The sequence below is a fragment of the Ciconia boyciana genome, chromosome 8 (assembly GCF_034638445.1).
Source record: "Ciconia boyciana chromosome 8, ASM3463844v1, whole genome shotgun sequence".
NCBI classification, from domain to species: Eukaryota; Metazoa; Chordata; class Aves; order Ciconiiformes; family Ciconiidae; genus Ciconia; species Ciconia boyciana.
Window position 1 is genome coordinate 3,916,204 of NC_132941.1, and position 19,365 is coordinate 3,935,568.

A 19,365-nucleotide genomic window follows, 5' to 3' on the forward strand; every position below is an offset into this window, starting at 1 on the left:
GCAGTTATGCAAGAAGCCTCTTACTCTACTGATGCAGATGTTCTGGAAATATCTTTATCTGGAAGAAGCTAGTTAACAAACTTAGAGTTCATGCAATGCTATTAAGCTGCTGTATAACATTATTTAGCCACTGAAGAGTAATCTCTTTGGGCTATTGAAAAATCCTAAGTCAAGCAAGTGTTCAGAGGCACAAAAAAATCCTGAAAATGTTAGTTGCTTGAGAAATGCAGCTAAGTATTTTTCATTGCCTTTCAGATGATTTATATGCTGGAGGAAGAAAGTTTTTTGTTTTCTTTCTTTTGTTTTGTAAGTATTCATCAGAAGATACTGAGCACTGGAATTAAAACTGAACAAACGTTGTCAGTCTCATAAAATGTATTTGGCTTTATTTATGCCTTTCAAAAACATTGTGAAATGAGGGAAAGCTTTTAAGAGTGATAGTGCATTGCATACTTAGTTGTTTACAAAAAAATGTTTCTTATACTGGAAATTTTTAATAATGAACAACAGAAGATGGACTTGGGGGAGTGAGGGCGAACAGGGAATCTGTCAGCAGAGCTGTTCCCAGGTGTTCCAGAATTACCCGTGTGCTTTTCAAAGATCAATGAGAATGAAAATAATTGCCCCCATATCTGCAAGGAACTGCTCTCCTAGCAGAGACTGAATGCAGGTGTGAAATGTTAGTACTAACAAATATAATCTACTGTGTTTTATACAGTTCTGTACTCCTTTGACTCAAAACTCAAGGAATTAGGCTGTTCTGCTGTTGCTCCATGCCCCGTCTGGTTTCATCCTTAGACTGTGCTGATAGCCAGCTCAGGTGTTTGGACTGGGTTGGTTTTTCTTGGGTTTTGTGTCTTTTTTTCCCCTCCCTAGGAAGATGACCAAAGAGAGCATTTGCATTCAGAGAGCTTTCTGAAGGAGGATGGCATCCAGCGTGACAGTCTCCCGTATGTTTTACCAGCAGTGCTACGGTTAATGGCTGCCTTTAAACCATCCTAATGCTGTCCTTTATGCCTCCTGTGCTCAATGAGGCAGTTCCCATCTCTGGCGGTTGTGTTTCTTCAAGCCTGGCTGCACATCAGCACACATCTCTACAGCAGATCAGATCCACCCTTTGGACGATTTTTGCCCTTGTACAGGCTAAAAAGTGACACCTTTTCAGGGATCAGGTGAGCCAAGAGTGGGGCACAGCGTGCTTCTGTCCACGCTGTCGCTGAACACTGTAACTATATAATTTCCAGCTGTAGAAAAAGCCGGTCTAGACTTGGATGGGCTGAAGACTTGGGTTTTTTTCTTTTTCTTCCCCCCTTTTGGAATGAAAGCTTAGCCTTTGGAACAGCTCTGCAACCACAAAGGAAAAGCATACGGCTGCTGGCTGGGTGGTGTCCTGGCCCACTTGCACCGTTGTAGCTGATTTTGCGTGAGCTTCCAAGCCAGCTGTTCCAAGCCTGACACACACCCTGCCCATATTCCCAGCTCCAGAGCCAGCGACTTCAAAAACTTCCATCAGTTTTTATGAAGCAACTAATGGCTGTGATGGGGTAGGTCTCCTCAGCTTGGTTTTGGTGGTGAATATACACATTTTCATTGCAGATTTCTGTTGCGAGGGGCCGGCAGGTATGCAGCCGCTGCTCTGATGTCTATTTTTTTTTTTCTGTGATCATTTGTGTTTTGAAGTGCATACCTGCTAAAAAGCACTTTTAGCATGGGACAAGATCTCCACTGATAAATTAATAATTTCATTCCTCCCTCTATGTCTACCATAGTTTACTACTCAAGATTCTTTCTGTGTGCTGCTTACCGAGCTCAGCTTCAGAGCTGGTACCGTGGGTAACGTTAACGTAGGGATGGCAAGGAAAAGAACTTAGAAAATTCTATTTAAAGAGAAGGGAAGGAAAATGGATATACTGAAATACCTGGCCTTTCAATCTAGTTCTGCTGCTCTGTTGCGTGCATTAAAATGGGGAGCTACTGTTAGGTTGGCCTATGAGACGCTCTTTCAGAAAAACCAAACCCGAACCTGGGTCCTAAAGCTTTACTTTACCACGTACTAGACGGGGTAACGTTCCCCATAAATTCAGCTTATTGCTTCTTAGGTAATGTAAGTGCCACCTCATTAGCTGTTCTGCTGCTTAGGTATATTGCATCTTGATGCTTGCTTTTTAAATACACGCTCTAGACTTTTTCCATGGTTTGTTGACTCCGGTCTGGCGGTAGCACGTTAAAAATACATCACCTTCCCTTCCGTGATGCAAAGCCCAAACGCCTTGATGCGCCACGGCAGCGCTGCCACCGCCACCCAGCCGATGAGAACAGGAGGCTTGAGCAGGCAGCTGAGGAGCTGTGTGCTGAGCAGGAGGGTTTTCCCTTCCCTCCCACACCTCCAAAGCCCTAAATCAGGCTCCCTGGCTGGGAAGGGCAGAGGTGACCCAGGGCAGGGCCGGGTGTGGTTGCGGCTGCTGCACTGCGGGGCCGGGCCGTAGGATGGCAATGTTGGTCTGGCTTTCCAGCAAGGAGCAACCGGTGACATTTCTTTTTTGTCCCTTGAACGGGCATCTTCTGAGTGATTCAGCTGAAAGGAAAGGTTGGGACTGGTCCGTGGCAGGACCAGAAGAGGATGGGGAGGAACAAAAAGTGGGTGCTGGAGCTGGGGAAGGAGTTTTTGCATCATTTGGGAAAATGCAACGGTGCTGGAAATACTGTGACAGAGACAAATGCTGCTGGTTGCCCAGCTAGATTTTTTCCACCGTGAGTCTGTTACCTTGAATATATGAAGTATGCTCTTTTTCCAGTGCCTGGGTAGTTTTTAAAGTATCAGTTTAAGTACTGGAACATTCATAATTAAAGTTTCTGGAGCACTTGGGAAGTAGTTCACTTCTTTAACTATTATTTTTAAATATGGTAAAGAATATATATTGTAGAAGGTACATCCTGTAAGTATTAGAGTGGGCTTATCACTGTGGAAAAATTGGAGTTCAAAACCGATGGGAAAAAGAAGTGGTTATAATGCAAGGTAGTCCCTCTTTCCTCTACAGGGTAGAGCCTCCTATGTGGAAGAAACTTTTTTCTTTTGGTATTAAGCTTCTTTATTCCAAAAGGACAACATCTATTCTGTACGCACACAAAACAGCTCGCCGCTTCAAGGACTTGGCTTTTTCATCGTTTAAAAATAGGATTACTGTTTTGTTAATCTGATTATGAATCTAAACTGTGTGGGCCTGTCAAGTGGGCTCTCGCCGGCTGGTCCGGGTGCTAATCTCACTCGAGTGAGTGGGATGGGAGCACAGAGAGGGAGCACACACGACGTGCGTCCTCTTTGGATTTTGGAGAGCTCTCAGAATATTTCCTCAAGCAATCCCACATAGAATAGAAAACATGCTGCATAAAAATGTGTTTATGCAGTGTTACATGAGAAAAATATCATGTCTTCTAATATATGGTGTCAATTATTTATTGAGACTAAGAGCTGTATTAACAGGGGAAGGCACTTGGATGTGATTATGCAGTATGACCTTTCTCTGCCAACCAGATTAAAAACATACTCTAGGCAGGTAATGGCAGGGTTATAATTCAGCGGGAAGAACTAAGCTGTGCTCCTCAAGTTTTCCCTTAATTTGCCTTTTTTTCTTCTTTTTCTCCTATAGTGGAAACAGCAGCTGCTCTATGCAAGAACAGAGGAGGGGGCAGGAGCAGTAAAAGGGGCACTTGCCCACCTAAGACTTTTGAACGTGAGTTTGGTGCAATAAATGAAATAAAGCGAGGCACTTTGATGTGCTTAGGGAGGTTGTGTGAGCATCGCAGCTTTCCCAGGTGCTACCCCCTCTTTACAGCTGGACGTCTCGGCCTTACAGCCGGTGGTGTGATCTCGCGCGGCGGCAGTGTGGACTCTGAACGTGCCTCCTCTCCGCGTTAAATCCTGGCACCGAGAAAGCACCCCTTCCTTCTCCTGCCCCTTCCCCAGGCACGCTCTGCTCACCCCCTGCCCGCGGAGAGGTCCAGGACTGTAATTACGCTGGGAGGTGCAGGGAGGTGGGAATGCGCCAAACGAGAACTCGGGGCAATGGAGATCCAACACGGGAGTGTGCTGCTCTGCTTCATCGTTTCCATGTGTGCTGAAGTCGCATGAAGTTTTCAGTTCTGATGACTAACTTCTTTTCTTTATGGGAAGAAGCCAACTGACAGCTCCTCAGCCCCAACCCTTCTCTTTTTTTATTGCCTTTTAACCGCGCTCGCTCTGCCTTTTCCTGTAATTCATAGGCCACAGTGGTTTTCCCTTGAATCAGGAGATTTTTATTGGTGATTTGGAGCACGCTGAGACTAATCCCATTCCTGCTCACGGACTTGCCACATCTCCCTCTTTTGGAAAGGAGTGGCCTTACTTTTTATTTTAGCTTGAATGTCTGGTGGTGTCCTGTATTTCAGGACCTGATGAGCAGGCTTGAGGGGAGAAACAGAGTTTGACGAGGTCCCTTTTGAAGAAGCTTTTGAAAGTGGAGTAAAAGATCCATGTGTGGAGAGTAACAGGCTGAGGGTAACTCCAGGCTTCATAGAAAGATCGGGGCACCAGTGGTTAGAAATAATAGTAAAGCATTGCAACTGCTGGGAAGTAGAAGGGAATTACAGTAGTGGTTTGGGGGGGTTTCCCCATATGGAAGGGAGGGAAAGGTAGTATAGCAGAAAAGGTTTTCTTGGTATAAATAGCAGTTTGGGATTATTTTAATTAGGTGAACTGAGGCGGATCGTGGGTCCAGTTCCCTGTTCCCTGGAGGAAGGGCCCAGAAAGGCAACTTTGTGCTGGCTTTGTCAGAGCGAACGGGGGGCTTCCAGCCGGGCCCAGCCCTGGCTCTGCCCAGTGCCTGTCTGCGGTGGGAACGCCTCCGTGCCTCGTGCATGGTCAGCCTCTGAGGAGCCCTTTTGGGGATCTTCAGCAACCTCTTCTCTGCCTGGTGGCACACATGAAGCTGATGGGAAACTGCTCCCATTCACTGCACCCGAGCTAGTGCTGCATTTGTAACCCTTCCCCGGCGTTTTGCAGCTCTCAAAGGCACGCAGCCTCGGCCTCAGTAACTCTTCTCACCTTCCAGCCAGCTTTTGCCAAGCGATGGTGCTCCTGTCCTTCCCTGGCCTTCCCCGCCTCCCGTCTGTTCCAGCTTGGACTTTTCTTCCTTTCCCTCTCTTTCGCCGTTTAGTTCTTTTGTTCCTCTTCCCACAAACATACACCTCACTCAATACTTCTGTGTTCTGCCCGTGGGCAACCGAAAGGAGACCTCCTGCTCTTCTTTCCTGTTAATTGCTTGTATTTCTTCTCTAGTTTCTATTTATATTTATTTTTGTTTAATACCATAAATCATGGTGGCACTTTCCTTGTGTTATTTGTTGCTCCTGGCATCTCATGAGTTCATTGGTGCTGATCTCTGTATGAGGATTGCATCATCACAAGAGCAATAAAGCCTACACAAAAGCCTTTTCAAGACATGTTGGAGTTCATTAGATAAGCAGATTGGGATGTTACCTGCTAGTTCCCCAAAATGTGACAGTCGCTTGTTGTACAAGGATCATAAAAATCTGTCATGTATGGCTCTCTGACTTATTAATGTACAGTATTAATTTGGTACAGCATCCTCTTTTGCAACAGTTCTTGCTCAAGAGCAGGCTGCTGTTATGCCGAGACTTTCTTCATGTCAGCTCATTGTGGATGACGTAATATAAATAAATTTTAAAATGGGAAAGACTGGCAATTGGAGATGTGAAAGTGGGTAGGAAATGGAAGAAACCACAATGATAAGCAGGAGGTCAGTGCGTTGTACTAGATACGTGTCTTCTGTAAAGACTGGAGGGTTTTTTCCTGTAAAATGTCAAGGGTTTGGGGCTGCAGTATTTGAAGCTGAAGCACGCTGTAGATGAAACGCATGTGGAGAGTTAGTGCGGACAAAGAAAAAAGAAATCTCCACCCAGTACAGCTAACGTCTTCACTCTGTCGAGCAGTTATTATAGCCTCCGGATAGAAATAGACTGACCTATTTCTGGTTGGTTTAATTAGCAAGGTGGGAAAAACCGGAGAGCTGCCTGTGCTTTCGCTCCCCCTGGCACCAGAGCACGTGCTGCATGAATGCATCAGCGCCAGGCGAAACCAGGGCTGGAGTTCTGCTCCTCGCTGCCGCGCCTTCCCCCCAGCTCTGCGCGTACCCGCAGGCCGAGGCAGGGCAGTTCTGGGGCTTGGGCAGCAGGGACCCGACCATGCAGAGATGGGAACGGTGCATTTCTGGCTGTGCAGGCTCAGCGTGAGCCACGCCGGGTCTCTGCGGGGATGAGCGATGGACCTCTGCCACCAGGCATGGGCACCCGGTGCCTGTCCCAGGTTGGGGTACCAGTCTCCCAGTGCCTTCCCATCCTGGTCGGAAGGGCTGGGCTGGAGTCCCAGTCCCGGCTCCTGAGCCAGAGTCCTGTCCTGGGGTCTTGGTGCGGGGTGCTGGGCTGGGGTCCCTGTCCTGGGGTTATGTCCGGGGTCTCAGTCCCCATCCCTGGATCCGACCACCCGTGCTCCCTTGGGCTCCTGTCCCAGCCTCTTGGTCTGGGTAGCTGGGCCGAGGTTCTGGGGTCCTGGTGTGGGATGCTGGGTCTGGGTCCCTGACCCTGGTGGCCCTGGTCTGGGGTGGCTCGGTCAAGGTGCCGGTCCCTGTCCTCTGGTCCCGCTCCATAGTGGTGCTTTGGGAGCCGGTCACCGTCCCGGGGTCGCATCCCGGGTCTCGGTCCCCCTCCCCACCCCAGGGTCCAGGCCCCCACCGGGGTCCCTGTCCCGGGTGGGGCCCGCCCCCCGGTGCGCCAGCGCGGCGGGAGGCGAGGGGGCCCGGGGCTGCGCGGGGGCCGGGGGCCTGCCTCCTCCCTCCCCCGCTCCCCGCGGCGGGGGCTGCTCCGCGGCGGCCCCGCCGCCACCGCCACGGCCGGGCGGGGCCACGGGAGGCGGGCAGCGCGGCGCCGGCCGCACACGGCGCCTGTGCCGAGGGGCAGGGCCGGGGAGGCGGGCAGGCGCCCCCTTCCCTCCCCTCCGCTCCGCTCCCTCCCTCCCTCCCCTCCGCTTCCCGTCCCTGCCCCTTCCCCCATGGCGGCGCTGGGCGACACGGCGCGGCTGGCGGCGGCGGCGGCGCAGCGCGGGGCGGCGGCGCTGTGAGGAGCCGCGCGGGGCCTGCGCGGCGCGGCGCCGGGCGGGCATGGCGGGCCGCGGCCGCCGCGCCTGGCTCAGCGTCCTGCTGGGGCTGGTGCTGGGCTTCGTGCTCGCCTCGCGCCTCGTCCTGCCCCGCGCCTCCGAGCTGGCGGCGGCGGCGCGGCCCCGCCGAGCCCGCCCGCAGGGCTGCCGCCCGCCGCCCGCCGCCGCCCCGCCGCGCCGACCCGGCCCGCCGGCCCAGAGCTTCCTCTTCGTGGGGGTCATGACGGCGCAGAAGTACCTGCGGACCCGCGCCGTGGCCGCCCACCGGTGAGCGGGCGGGGGGGCGGCTCCGCTCGGCTGCCTTCGGCTGGGCTCGGCTGGGCTCGGGTCGGGTCGGTTCGGCTGGGCTGGGGTCGGGTCGGTTCGGCTGGGCTGGGGTCGGGTCGGCTGGGCTCGGCTCGGGTCGGGTCGGGTCGGCTGGGCTGGGGTCGGGTCGGTTCGGTTGGGCTCGGCTGGGCTCGGGTCGGGTCGGCTGGGCTCGGGTCGGGTCGGCTGGGCTCGGCGCGGCCGTTTCGCCTGAGGTAAGAGCCCCCGGGCGGGAGCTCTCCCGCGCCGGGGCCCTTGCGGCCGGGATGCCCTTGCGGCGGGGTCCCCCCGCCGGCCCGGGGACCGCTCGCCCTTCCCCGGGGTAGGTGAGGGCGAGCCGAAGGGGGCCGCTCAGGGCACGCTCAGACCCGGCTCTCCTCGCACCAGCCCCGGCGCAGGGTGGGCAGCGCTGGGGCGCTCGCCGGGCGGCCGGGCCGGGGTGTGGGGTGAGGGCGGGAGAGGTGCCCCGAGCTCTCATCTGCTGCCTGGACGGGTCGGCGGAGGCGGGAGGGGTCGAGTTGAGTCTCGGCGATGCTCTCACACGGTCTGGTTGAGGCGGTACCTGGCAGGCAGACCCAGCGGTCTTGCCCAAGGGTCAGGCAGCCCCTCCGCCGGTCACCGGGGGAGACGCGGTCGTCCAAGTGCTTCCCTCAATGCTTCTACCTTGGGCATGGCCGCGTCGCTCTGGTGCTGTCCTTGGCTGCTGCTTCTGAAGAGAGCCGACAGCCTAATAGCAATAATAAAGTTTGGAGACCGCTGTAACCCCCTGGGTAGGAAAAATAAAGACTGCTGCACCAAGCCGAGAGCATGTGCTTAGGAATGAGACCCAGAAAACGCACCTGGGAACAAAGAGTAAAATCAGCCTCCACTCGCCGCAGCTATCGCTAAGGCTGGACCAGGTAGCGAAACAGCTCGAATGGGGAAAGTCGGCTTCAGTGAAACGCTCCTAGCTTCGGGCTGGTGAAGCTAGCACGGGAACTGGGGTCTCCGAGCCATGTGTTTATTACCTGAGTACACCTATTTTTGGAGCAGGGACAATCACTGTGTTTTGCACCGCGTGCCACTCGCTGTAGCCCGTGGTCTCCAGCCATAGCTGGATATCGCCGCGAGCATCGCGTGCTACCGGGACTACTGTCCAAAGCCTCGGCAGCATCAGAATAATCATCTCTTCTGTGAGAGACGTGTCTGTGGCTTTGGAGAAACTCTCTGCTCTGCTGAAATATGCTTATTGCCTCAGCATTCACGCCAGCAGGCAGTGCTGGGAGGCTGCGTGAGAAGCCTGCTTGGGAAATGTGAAAGAGTTAAGAGCTAAAATGTCAGCTTGGGTATACCCCAGCTCCGATTGAGCGCTACACAGCCAGTGCTGTCAGAGGAGCAGCCAGGAGCTCTGGGGCACATCTTTCTCTAATAAAACGTCCCCTTTAGTCTTGTACTAGAACGAACCCTTCTCCATTTCCTGCCTGCCCAGGTTGAAAAGTACTTGGCCCTATTGGCCAGTAAGAACAGGATGGCAAAACCACGTATGACAGACCATCTCCTCTGCCCCCTGCCCAGCCCTGGTTTTGGGAAAGGATCAGCATCAAATGCAGTAAAATTGCTTAATTCGGGCAGTCTGAAGCATATTGTCCAACGATGGTTTTAATAGAAACTTAATTCCTTCTTTCAGCAGTAGACCTGTAATTGAGTTACAGAGAGTGCATGATTGATGCTTTGAAATGGGTGAAAGAATCTGTTTCTTCAGGGTTATGTATTCTGCTTCACTATGTGGGATGGAGCGTTTTGGATTGCAAATCTCATGAGCCGTGTAATTTACATTTACATACAGAAAAGCTGGAGTCGTGTTGGGACGTCACGTAACAGGTTTTATGGCAGAACAGTTTGTCTAGCATCCATCAGATTTTGTGTCAAGAATTCAAGAAAGGGGAATTTATCACGGTATTGTCCAGAGATGGGTGTTAGTTGTGGAGCATTTCACTTTGCTGGTGTGGGAAGGATTCTTGCCCCTGGCGTTGCCTGTGCTTGCTGAAGAGTCCTGTGCTGTGGGAGAGCTGGGTTTACAGAACCAGATTTGCAACATCTGCTCACACAAAAAAATGGCTAAAGATGCAACTTAACTAATCCAGCTAATGGAATTGGGCTCCTTCAGCCCTCGGAAGGAGATCTGAGTGTTGCTTTTTACTGTACTGCTGTTCTGGTTTAACCTCTAGAGATATGATGTCTGCTCTCAGAAGGGACAAATAAAGAGACCTCTTAACGGTGCAGTAGGGCTAAATGCATTTTTCTCACCTCTTTTGGTAAAAGAAATGAGCTCATGTCCTGGTGACAGGAAGACATCTTTGGGGGAAGGTGGGGAGGGGGGAAGAGGAAGACAAACCTGAAATCTTAAATGGCTTTTGATTGCCATGAAGTACTCAAGCAGACAATTGCTGGGATTACTACATTGACAAAGCATCCTGGTGAGCTGAATCGCTGGCACAGCGAGTGAAATGGGAAGCTGCTAGCAAGGCATTCCCGGGGTGGCAGCATGTGCAGAGCCTTGATACCACGCTAGCCAGAGCGCTGAAAGGAATTAGGGATTCAGAGGCTGAATACCTCCAAATTGCTGTGGCTCAAAGGCCATTTACAGACACAGCTAAAAGGGACCGGAGCGGAAAGCATTTGCTGATCCTTGCTGCTGTGAATCCAGATAGGGTCTAACAAGAGGGGAAGCAATCCACTTCCTGAACATCAATCATGAGCAAAATGACCACTGCAAGGCAAAATGGGCCTGCTGGATTTTCAGGAGACGCCGGCTCTTTGAAACAGTCGTGCTTTTGTAGTCTGTGAGGCAGAGAATAAGCTTTAGATCTACAGGTTTTCGGAGGGCGGATTTATACCTTCAGCAGTTATTGCATCTGACAGCCAGGTTAGCAGAGCTTCCCTTCCAGGAGGCTGGTGAAGTGCAGCAGCAGAAACTGCGGTGTCACATCAAAGGACGAGAAATAGTCAGGAAAAGGACCGTGCAGGAAGGAGTTAAGGTATGGCTGGGGTTCAGGGAAAGTGCAACAATATGTGCTAATGGTTTTGCAGTTGAGGGGAGTTGTCCTAGAAGAGCTGCAGGAAGGAGAGGATGGGAATAAGCAGTGTCCCAGAAGATTTAAGTCTGCTGTCTCAGGAACAGAAATATCAGGCAGTTAATCCTTTTTTTTTTTTTTTTTTTTTTTGCGTAGCAACTAGATTTCCCAGGAAACGTGGCAGGAGAGTAGTGTGAATGCAGTTAATGGCGAGATGTCAGAGGTTGGCCTTTGGCAGTATCTCTGCAGGAACACAGCCGCAGTACTTCTCCGTTTGGGACAGTCCCTATGGCACCTTGAAGTGCCACAAGGCCACGAGCATGAGGACCGTGAGTGATGCCAGGGCTCGCGCTAAGCTGTCCCGCTCCTGTGGCAGAAGGGTGCCCTTCGGGAGGCTCCATTTCAAACGTGCTGCCACACTGTTCGTGGCGGCTTATAGGAAACAGACTGCACTGGAATCTAAATACCTGAGTGCTTGGAAAAGCTTAAGAGAAAGGCAGCCAGAAAGATTTGGGGTCTAAAGGAGTTTGCATTATCTGTCTAAGCCCGCAGTAGCTGCTGCAGAAGTGTAATACAAAACACGTTTTTGTGTTTTCTTTAGATTCAGAGCCTAGGTTGAGGCTGTTGGGTGGTATTCGGTTTTGGTCCTTTCTGGTTGCTAGTGAGGTCGTACGATGGATTGTGGAGTGTGTACACTTATATCTTGGGAGGAGGTTGTGTGAAGTGACTTTGAACATCATGACACGTTTTGCCGAACATATTGATCGTACCACAGTATTGCAATAGTGAGAACTCAGTGTGTCCTGCTCTTGTATCCTTTAGCGGAAGTATGACATACTTGGGCTTTCCTAGCAGTAAGCAGTTAGCTAAAATTTGCAAGAATGTTTATGGACAGTATGAAACAAATGCAGTGAGAGCAACTGGCATTGGTGCATGGGGGATAAGGAGAAACTAAGTCACCTACATACCCCAAAATAACCATGTGGCCCAAACCTGTGGAGCACTTGGGCTTTGATCTTAGTCTGACCCACTGAGTATCAGTGTGCCTGCAGATGACGGAGCCATTTCTGTCCCTGTTTCCACAAGGAAGGTGGATGGATATCCATGGACAGAAAACTAGCATAGCTTTACATTGGAGGAGTTTAATTCAAAGGACTTTAAGGAGCTCTGGAAGCTGCTTGGGTTCTCTGTTAAAGCTAGATACCAAGCTGTCCTGCAAAAATTTGAAAGGAACTTCCCCTCAAAATCTAAATTCTGTAATGCAGATCTTAACTGACAAGCTCTTTTAAGCCTATCTGGAAATTTTAAAAAACAGCTTGTTTTTCTGACCTCTCATGATGGTCATCTGCAGTACCACATGCAGGAGCAGCGTGCTGGTTTCCATGCTTAGTTCTCCTGTGTAAGCTGTGGTTCATTGCTTCCTCAATAGCAAGCATTGCTGGAAAGATGGGACCTTGAAGAAGGCTTACGCAAAACCAGCCCTAATTCAACGTGAAATTTAGCTAAACCATGTGTTCAAGAAATCAGTCTTTTAGATCTGTTATCTTGCTGAGTTCTTCACAAATTAGGATTTTCTTCAGCATAATTATACAAGATGACTATTTCTGAAAACTTTAAATGGTTTCTCTGATCTCCTCTAAGGGAGGTTGCCAAGCTGCAGACAAAAACTAAATACATTTTTTGTAATCGTCTCCAGTTTGGGTCTCTACAAAGGGAGCACTGTCTGCATAATGCTGCTGACTATGCTTCTGCTGAGCCTGCAGAGCTGATGATAAAGCAAGGTAATACAAATAAATAATAAACACTAGAAACTGAAGATAAAACACTCCAGATCTGTGTTCCTCCTGCTCCACGCTATGCTTTTTAAACTTCTTTTTAAATGAACAAATTACTTATGACAACATTTGGTAACTATGGTAGTGGTCCCTTTTTGGCAAATACTGGGTTTTTTTCAGCACTCTCTTTGTGCACAGAGTTTTCTGTATTTAATGAATACCTGTACCAGCTGTGACAAAATCTTTGCACCCACTTTGCTTGTGACTTGCTCAGATTAGGGTACATGTAGGATATCCAGCGTGCAAAACCAGTTAAGGGACGGTAAAATTGACTTGGTAGCCACCAACACTGGAGCAGTCCTAATGTCCTCTGCTAAGAGGTTTCTTCTAAGGAGGCCTTACCTAATTTCTCTGTTTGTGTTTGTTTAAATTGCATTTTGATTCCCTTCTCAACGCTAGCTTCTAGTTTGTTGGAGTTATGTGCCCTATGCACTGAGAGAAACCAGGTTGCACACCGTTGTGCCTGTTCTCAGCGCTGCTCCTGGGAAAGGTAATAGAGAGCCTTGCTGTCCTGGGTCATGCATGTCCTCCGGTTTAACCGAGCAGATTCAGATTACACGGAAGAGATAAGGCTGGGATCTGTCAGAGCAGTTCAGTTGCTGGGTTTTTAAATGACCAGTTCACTACATGTATCGGTTGCATTCAGAACCTGGTATTTCTTTCTGGACAGAGTTGAGATGGCCTTAAGGTGGCTGAGGCCACCAGCGATCACTGCAGGGGAGGTGGTCTCTGCAGGTGTAGATACAGGAGTCTGGTGGCAGAAATGTTGTGACCGCACTTCCTTTAAACAGCTGAGGGTGACAGGGAGCCCTCATGGGGGGAAGGAAGTTGTCAGGTTTTGCTAAAAATATTTATCTTTGGGGTTTTTTTTATTATCAAACATACAATCCATTTGCCGATACAATCTGCAAGTCTTATGCTAGAGAAGCCTTGATTAGGAAAGCAATGTCAGCCGGTGGGAGTGGGTGCTGGTGGGGCCACAGGAGTAGGAAGGCATTGAGACAAGAGCTCTGTGCCCAAGGAGCTGAAGGGGTCAGGTTACTGCCCATAACCTGAGAGCAGACACGGTAAACTGGACTGGAGATGGGAGGACGCGTAAGAAATGCAGCTGTTAACATACTAATCTGCAGAATCACTTGTGATTGAGCCAGGTCTGATTCTTTGCAATGTCAGATAAAAAAGTTGAAAGTAGCTGTGATCAGAATTCATCCCTGCATTTACCAGTCCTTGGTTCTGCTGATAGCTGGGGTCAGAAAAACGTACTTACAGTTCATCTTACAATCTGTGGTTTGGCTTCTTTGGCTGGGTGCAGCAACATGTTTCCTGAGCAAACTGTTCTGTATTCTCTCCCCAAAAAAGGGCCACGTGGAGCAGTGAGCTGTGGCTTAGCCATAAGGAGCCGCACATGGTGACTCCCATTGTTTCAGCCTCTGCCGAGCAGCACTTGCGTTGACACAGACGCTCAGGCAGTTTTTCGATGTGGGAGCATATTTTGTCTGTCTGAGTTTGAACAAACGCTTAAAGCCACAGTCACAAATGACACAGCGAGTCGTCTCATCCTAGAAATGGCATTGTCGCAGGAAGTGAACAAAGACTTAGTCAAGCTGTGCTGGGGCATGGCTGGTGTGGGATCCCGAGGCTGAAGTAACGTTGCACGTCCCACGTATGCAGGGATATTTCTCTGGTTTACTCCTGGTTTAGTATGAAACTTAAATATGGCCCACATCCAGGAAAAGATGGGGCCAGACTGTCTTTGAGCCGAGGGCTTTAATGCCATATGAGGACTGGAAATCAAACCTGCCAGGGTTTGTGGATGTACGTGCATTTTATTCCACTTTCATTGAATGAGAACTCTATCTTGACAATACTTAAGGGTGTCCTGAGGTGAGGAAACCTGGTTGAAGAGCAGGGAGTAAATTTAAACTGGGAACCAACAGAAGTGGGTAGTGGTTTTCGTACTGCCATTGTATAGGGGGAGAATATTTTCTTTTCGTGCAATTAACCATTTTCTTTTTTACAAAAAAAAAAAAAAAATTGAAGACTGCTCCTGAAGAGTCCAGAAAGGAGGTAAAGCTTGGAGTGATAGAAGACATCCTGCATTGTCCATAGTTCATAATCATTACGAAGGCAGATCTTTCAGGATACCGAGAGCAAGTCTGAAAGTTCATTGTTTGCTTTTGAATAAAAAAAGTCAATGAGCAGAAATTTCCGTAAGACTTTAGCTTGTAACTTCACCTGGTGATTGTCTGGAAATTGTCCTGGGTCCACCCAAAGCTGCACTGGGAGCTGGTCACAGTGCAGGAGATGAGCTACATTTCCCAGTAGCTGTTTCTGCCTTTTCTTTCTATGAGATTCAAATTTGAATGCATCAGGAACCTTTAATGAAGAAGTCTTTTAAACTTAGATTGGGAGTTGATATAGGAAGAGCAATTTACTGTGTAGTCTTTTCATTCAAGACCAGATGATTTGTATGTGGTGTGTGGGTGTCAGAAAATAAACAGCAGAACTGCCTTAATAGTGAAAGTTCAAGATATGAGCATGTCTCGTTTGAAAATGGGCAGTTTTCAATGCTTTAACAGGATGTGACTTTATAACCAGTAGTACCGGGCATTAATTGCATCATCACCTCTGTTGTGAAGTCAACAGGAATGTTTCCATTGGCTTTACCCTGTGCTCTTCTGAGAAGCTAGGATCTAAACTTTTCCTATGAAACACTACCCACGGCAGTAAGAAATCCAGAAGACAAAGCTTTTAAAGTAATTGGGCGATATTCATTACACAAAGCTGAATTAGTGTGTAACCATTAAGGTATCGAAGTTGACGTGTAGTTAGTACTAATTAAATACCTTTGCATTTCCCAGTGGAACTTAAGGAATAACTCTTCTGAAATATCTTTACATTTCTGACTTTGTATGGTAGGTAATTCTGGAGATTTCAAATTTCAGATGGTCTGTACTGCTCAAAGTCTGCTCTGCTTATGGCAAGAAACCTGTGTTGAGAGACATCTGGTAAGAGTGACAGTTATGCATTCAGGGAATACTGTGTCCTTTACCTTGAGAGTGTTTTCACATTCAGCTTTGAATATAGGTTATATTCTGAGCATAGTCGCCAAACATAATTAGAAAATATTCTCCCCTTATACAAAAAGGGGCAAAACCTGTTGGTTTACCAATGAAATTGTTTCCTGTGAGTTTCTGTGAAGGATATGTGACTCTGCTTTTTTGCAGGTAGAATTTGAGAAAATAGTACTGAAAGCTTAACATTTATAATTTTTAGGGCAAGGCTGTAACAGTTACATGATTGAAAATCCTCCCTGGAGGAGGTTAAGTGTTCTGCAGTCTGCCTTGAGGAATCATCCTACATCTCTTCCTGCAACGTGAGTGACCCAGTTTGCCCATGCAGATGGGTTGGATTTGGCAGAGAGGAGCATGGAAGGTGCAGAGCAGATGTTGTCGCTGTGCTGCTTCGCACAGAAAAGGATCCTCTTTTGTGATGTTCCTCTCCACTAAAATCTGGTCTGAAGTGTGTGGAAAGCTGCTGGAGGTGTGGGTGTTGGTAGCACCAGGTCATCTGTTGAGATTACATGTTTTGCATGCATCTCTTAGGACTACTTTTCTACTAGTCCTTTGCTGGTATGGGCAGACCTGTTTGAGGTTACTGTTGCTACCATGCTGTGTGCTTCTCTGGCCATCGCAAACAGGCAGGAGCATTTTACTTCTGTCAAAGTGCTACCTCTTCTCCACATAGCATCTGGAGAAGTTACTGTTTGGTTGGTTTCCCACAGGATACTGATTCCTCACAAGTTCATGTGAAATTTGCATCTATTTACTCTTTGGAAGTCAGTACTTCTGAATGCACGTTTGAGCTTTTGGGGGGCTTAGGGGGATTGGGAGGTGGATATGATGCTGAATAACTTGCAGGGAAGCTTTGGAGGCATTAAATCCAGTCGTATGTGAATTGTTTGCCCATCTTGGCTCCCTTTGGCTTCGCTCTGTACCCAATAGCTGACCAATAGCTGTTAGACCAATACTAACTGTGGTTAAGAAAGCCTGCCTGCCACTAGTGAACTACTACTATTGAATTATTTTTCTATCAGATACAGCTGCAAAAATGATATTCAGATGCTTGTCATGTCAGAATTTTTTGTGTTATACCAGTTGCTCTGTATGCCATGTGAATGTCCTCGTTTGCATGGAAAAAAATAACCCTTCAAGGCATTTAAAAAGAAAATTTGTAAAGCAAATGAGGTGTAGTTCCTTTGAGCGGTCTCTGGTAGCGCTCTCTGCCTGCCTCAGTTTGCATACTTAATTTGTCCTTGTTGTCTTTTTTCAACCTAGAACGTGGTCCAAAACCATTCCTGGCAAGGTTGAATTCTTCTCCAGCGAGGGTTCGGACACCTCTATTCCCATCCCCATCGTGCCGCTTCCAGGTGTAGATGACTCTTACCCACCCCAGAAGAAATCCTTCATGATGCTCAAATACATGCATGACCACTACTTGGACAAATATGAATGGTTTATGAGAGCTGATGATGACGTTTACATCAAAGGGGACAAACTGGAGAACTTCCTCAGGAGCTTGAACAGCAGCGAGCCCCTCTTTCTTGGGCAGACTGGCCTCGGCACCACGGAGGAGATGGGGAAGCTGGCGCTGGAACCAGGCGAGAACTTCTGCATGGGGGGACCAGGAGTGATCATGAGCCGGGAAGTCCTGCGGAGAATGGTGCCCCACATTGGCGAGTGCCTGAGAGAGATGTACACCACCCATGAGGACGTGGAAGTGGGAAGATGCGTACGGAGGTTTGCAGGAGTGCAGTGTGTATGGTCCTACGAGGTAAGGACGAGGGCACAGAGAATGAGGTGTGTGTTTTGGGGGAGGTAGAGGAGAGGGTGGGAGAGGCTGGCAGCAGGGGATTGCTGTTGTACGGCTGTGCGGCAGCTTCCCCAGAGCGCACCTCCTTTTGCAACTTGACCATCCAACTGTACGCTCTTTGTTTCCTACAAGTGTCGCCCTGGGAGAGACCTACACAAATATGGAAGTGCAACAGTAAGGAGGGAAATGGAGCCTGACATTAGGCACATTGGGGTGAGGGGAGGAACGTTCATCATTCATAACAGTTATTTTTATTTAGACAGAAAGAGAATAAGCTTAAATCAAAATGGCTATGGGTCCCTGCAGTCTTGACTGTCCAAGCCTCTTCTATCTTCTTTAGCTGAGTATGTTATGGTGTCAGTGTGGAAAATAGATGATACAATTACCGTGTTTCTTGCTGCAGTTGAAATGTGCAAGGCTGACAGATGTTTGCCCTGACAGTGACATTTTTTTCCCAAACTACAGCCATGGCAGAGATGTCTCATGGTGGCTGGTGCTGTCACCCTGCGCGCTGAGCTGCCCCCCAGCCTGCCCACAGCCCAAGTCCGCTGCTGCTCAGGGCACTCGCTGGCAGCCCCATCCTGCAGACGCCCACTGAGCAGGTCCTTGACGTCAGCAGAGACAAGCCACCGCTCTTACGCTGAAACTCGGGGTATGCCCACACTGATGTGGCTGCGAGTTGGGCATCTTGGGCAAAAACCCGAGAGAGTCCCCAGCCTGCTTGTGACAGAGTTTCGTGCTGCTGTTCCTGCTGGAAGCTGAGGGCTGGCGGCTCTTCCCAGGGGTGAGGGGGGCTTCTCCTGCCCGGGTGTGCTGGGCTCTTTTGAAGCGAGTCCTGGGTGTTTACAGACTGTCTGATTGAAAACACCTGCTGGGCTTCAGCTGCAGTTTCTCCTCTAGTACCAGGGAAAATGCTGGTGAGTCTCTCTTAGAAATAAGGAAGAAGTTGAGAGCAGAAGAAAGGGTGAACTGTTTGTCTTTTTACACAAACATTTATGACTTGTACGCAACTATCGCTTTGTCCTTTTATGAGATGTGGTAAAGAGGGGGATTCTTCTGCCCGCGTGACAGAGGAGTTGTGGTCACGGATGATGACAGACACTGCTGCTGACCCGGTCTTTCACTGGCGAAGACTTGTGTTAAACTTTTGACACTGAATTTCTGCCTCCAAAAACTGTTGCTTCATTTCAATTCACAGTTCAGTGATGGGAAAGCCTCTGAGGAAGGGAAAGGAGGTTTCTAGCTGCAGTAATTCATTCATATCTTTTGTGCATAAAGACTTTCTGGACTAACACTAGCGCTCCACATTTCCTGCTTACAGCCTGGAACTAGTTTATGCCAGCATAGTGGTTAGCCATTCATAAGGAGTCAGTAACTTTTTCCACAGTTTTTAGCAGCATAAAATTTTTATTCTAGACATTCTGAGTTGAAATAACTTCTGGTGTGAATGTCTGTACCATGTGGCATTTGATAACTTACTGAAGGTCAGCGTTTTGGTCCTACTGAAACTGGCAAAGACCTCCTGAATTCGGTATGATCAAATTTTGGCTTGAAATGGCTAATGAGAGCACACAACTGCACTGGGAATGCTATCGGACAGCATTTTCTCAAAATCAGTTTTGTTTGATAAGCTTCTGTTAAATGATCCGTAGTGCTGGATTCTCCCAAGTGCCATGAATTACTTAAAATTGGTTTGTGTGAAGTGTATAAATTGTAAGATGTTCAGAAGTAACCTGTGAGTATGAGATGTTAAGGCTCAGCTGTTTTGGAGAGAGGGAAGAGTTTCAGTGATGAAAGCACGCTGCTTGTGCAAGGAATAGGTCCACCCTCATTTAATTGAGGCTTTTCAATTTAAAAACCTGTCATCTTCTCCTTTTTTTGATCTGGTCCTCTCATTGGCCGGACAACTAGATTAAATGTGCCTGGTATTTTATTTAAGATAAAGCAATAGCTGTGTGAAATAACACAGCTGTCTTAACAGCTGTGTTGGGAAAGCTTGGTCTAAAAGCGACATTTTCCATGTCTTGTACATTCATGAATGTCAAGTAACAGGCCACTGTAAGTGAATTGCAAAGCATTGTATTTCAGTGAG

General features: G+C 48.8%; 1 protein-coding gene and 1 long non-coding RNA gene across 3 annotated transcripts in view; both read left to right on the top strand.

Annotated features, from left to right (window-relative positions):
* The first annotated feature begins 325 nt into the window (after window positions 1-325).
* On the top strand, window positions 326-5,503 carry LOC140655992 (uncharacterized). Its single transcript, XR_012043920.1, has 3 exons — window positions 326-1,172; window positions 1,326-1,544; window positions 3,648-5,503. It is a non-coding gene; the product is annotated as an uncharacterized lncRNA (long non-coding RNA).
* Window positions 5,504-7,106: 1,603 nt separating this feature from the next.
* Window positions 7,107-19,365, top strand: part of CHSY1 (chondroitin sulfate synthase 1) — a 78,111-nt gene continuing 65,852 nt past the window's right edge. Inside the window, exons 1-2 of one of the 2 annotated variants that reach the window (XM_072870033.1) lie at window positions 7,107-7,474; window positions 16,739-17,234. In XM_072870033.1, coding sequence (XP_072726134.1) covers window positions 7,212-7,474; window positions 16,739-17,234 — 759 coding nt within the window. In that variant the 5' untranslated portion in view covers window positions 7,107-7,211. Of the gene's footprint in view, window positions 7,475-15,682; window positions 15,778-16,738; window positions 17,235-19,365 lie in introns of those variants that run through there. The other variant, XM_072870035.1, reaches the window with a different exon arrangement.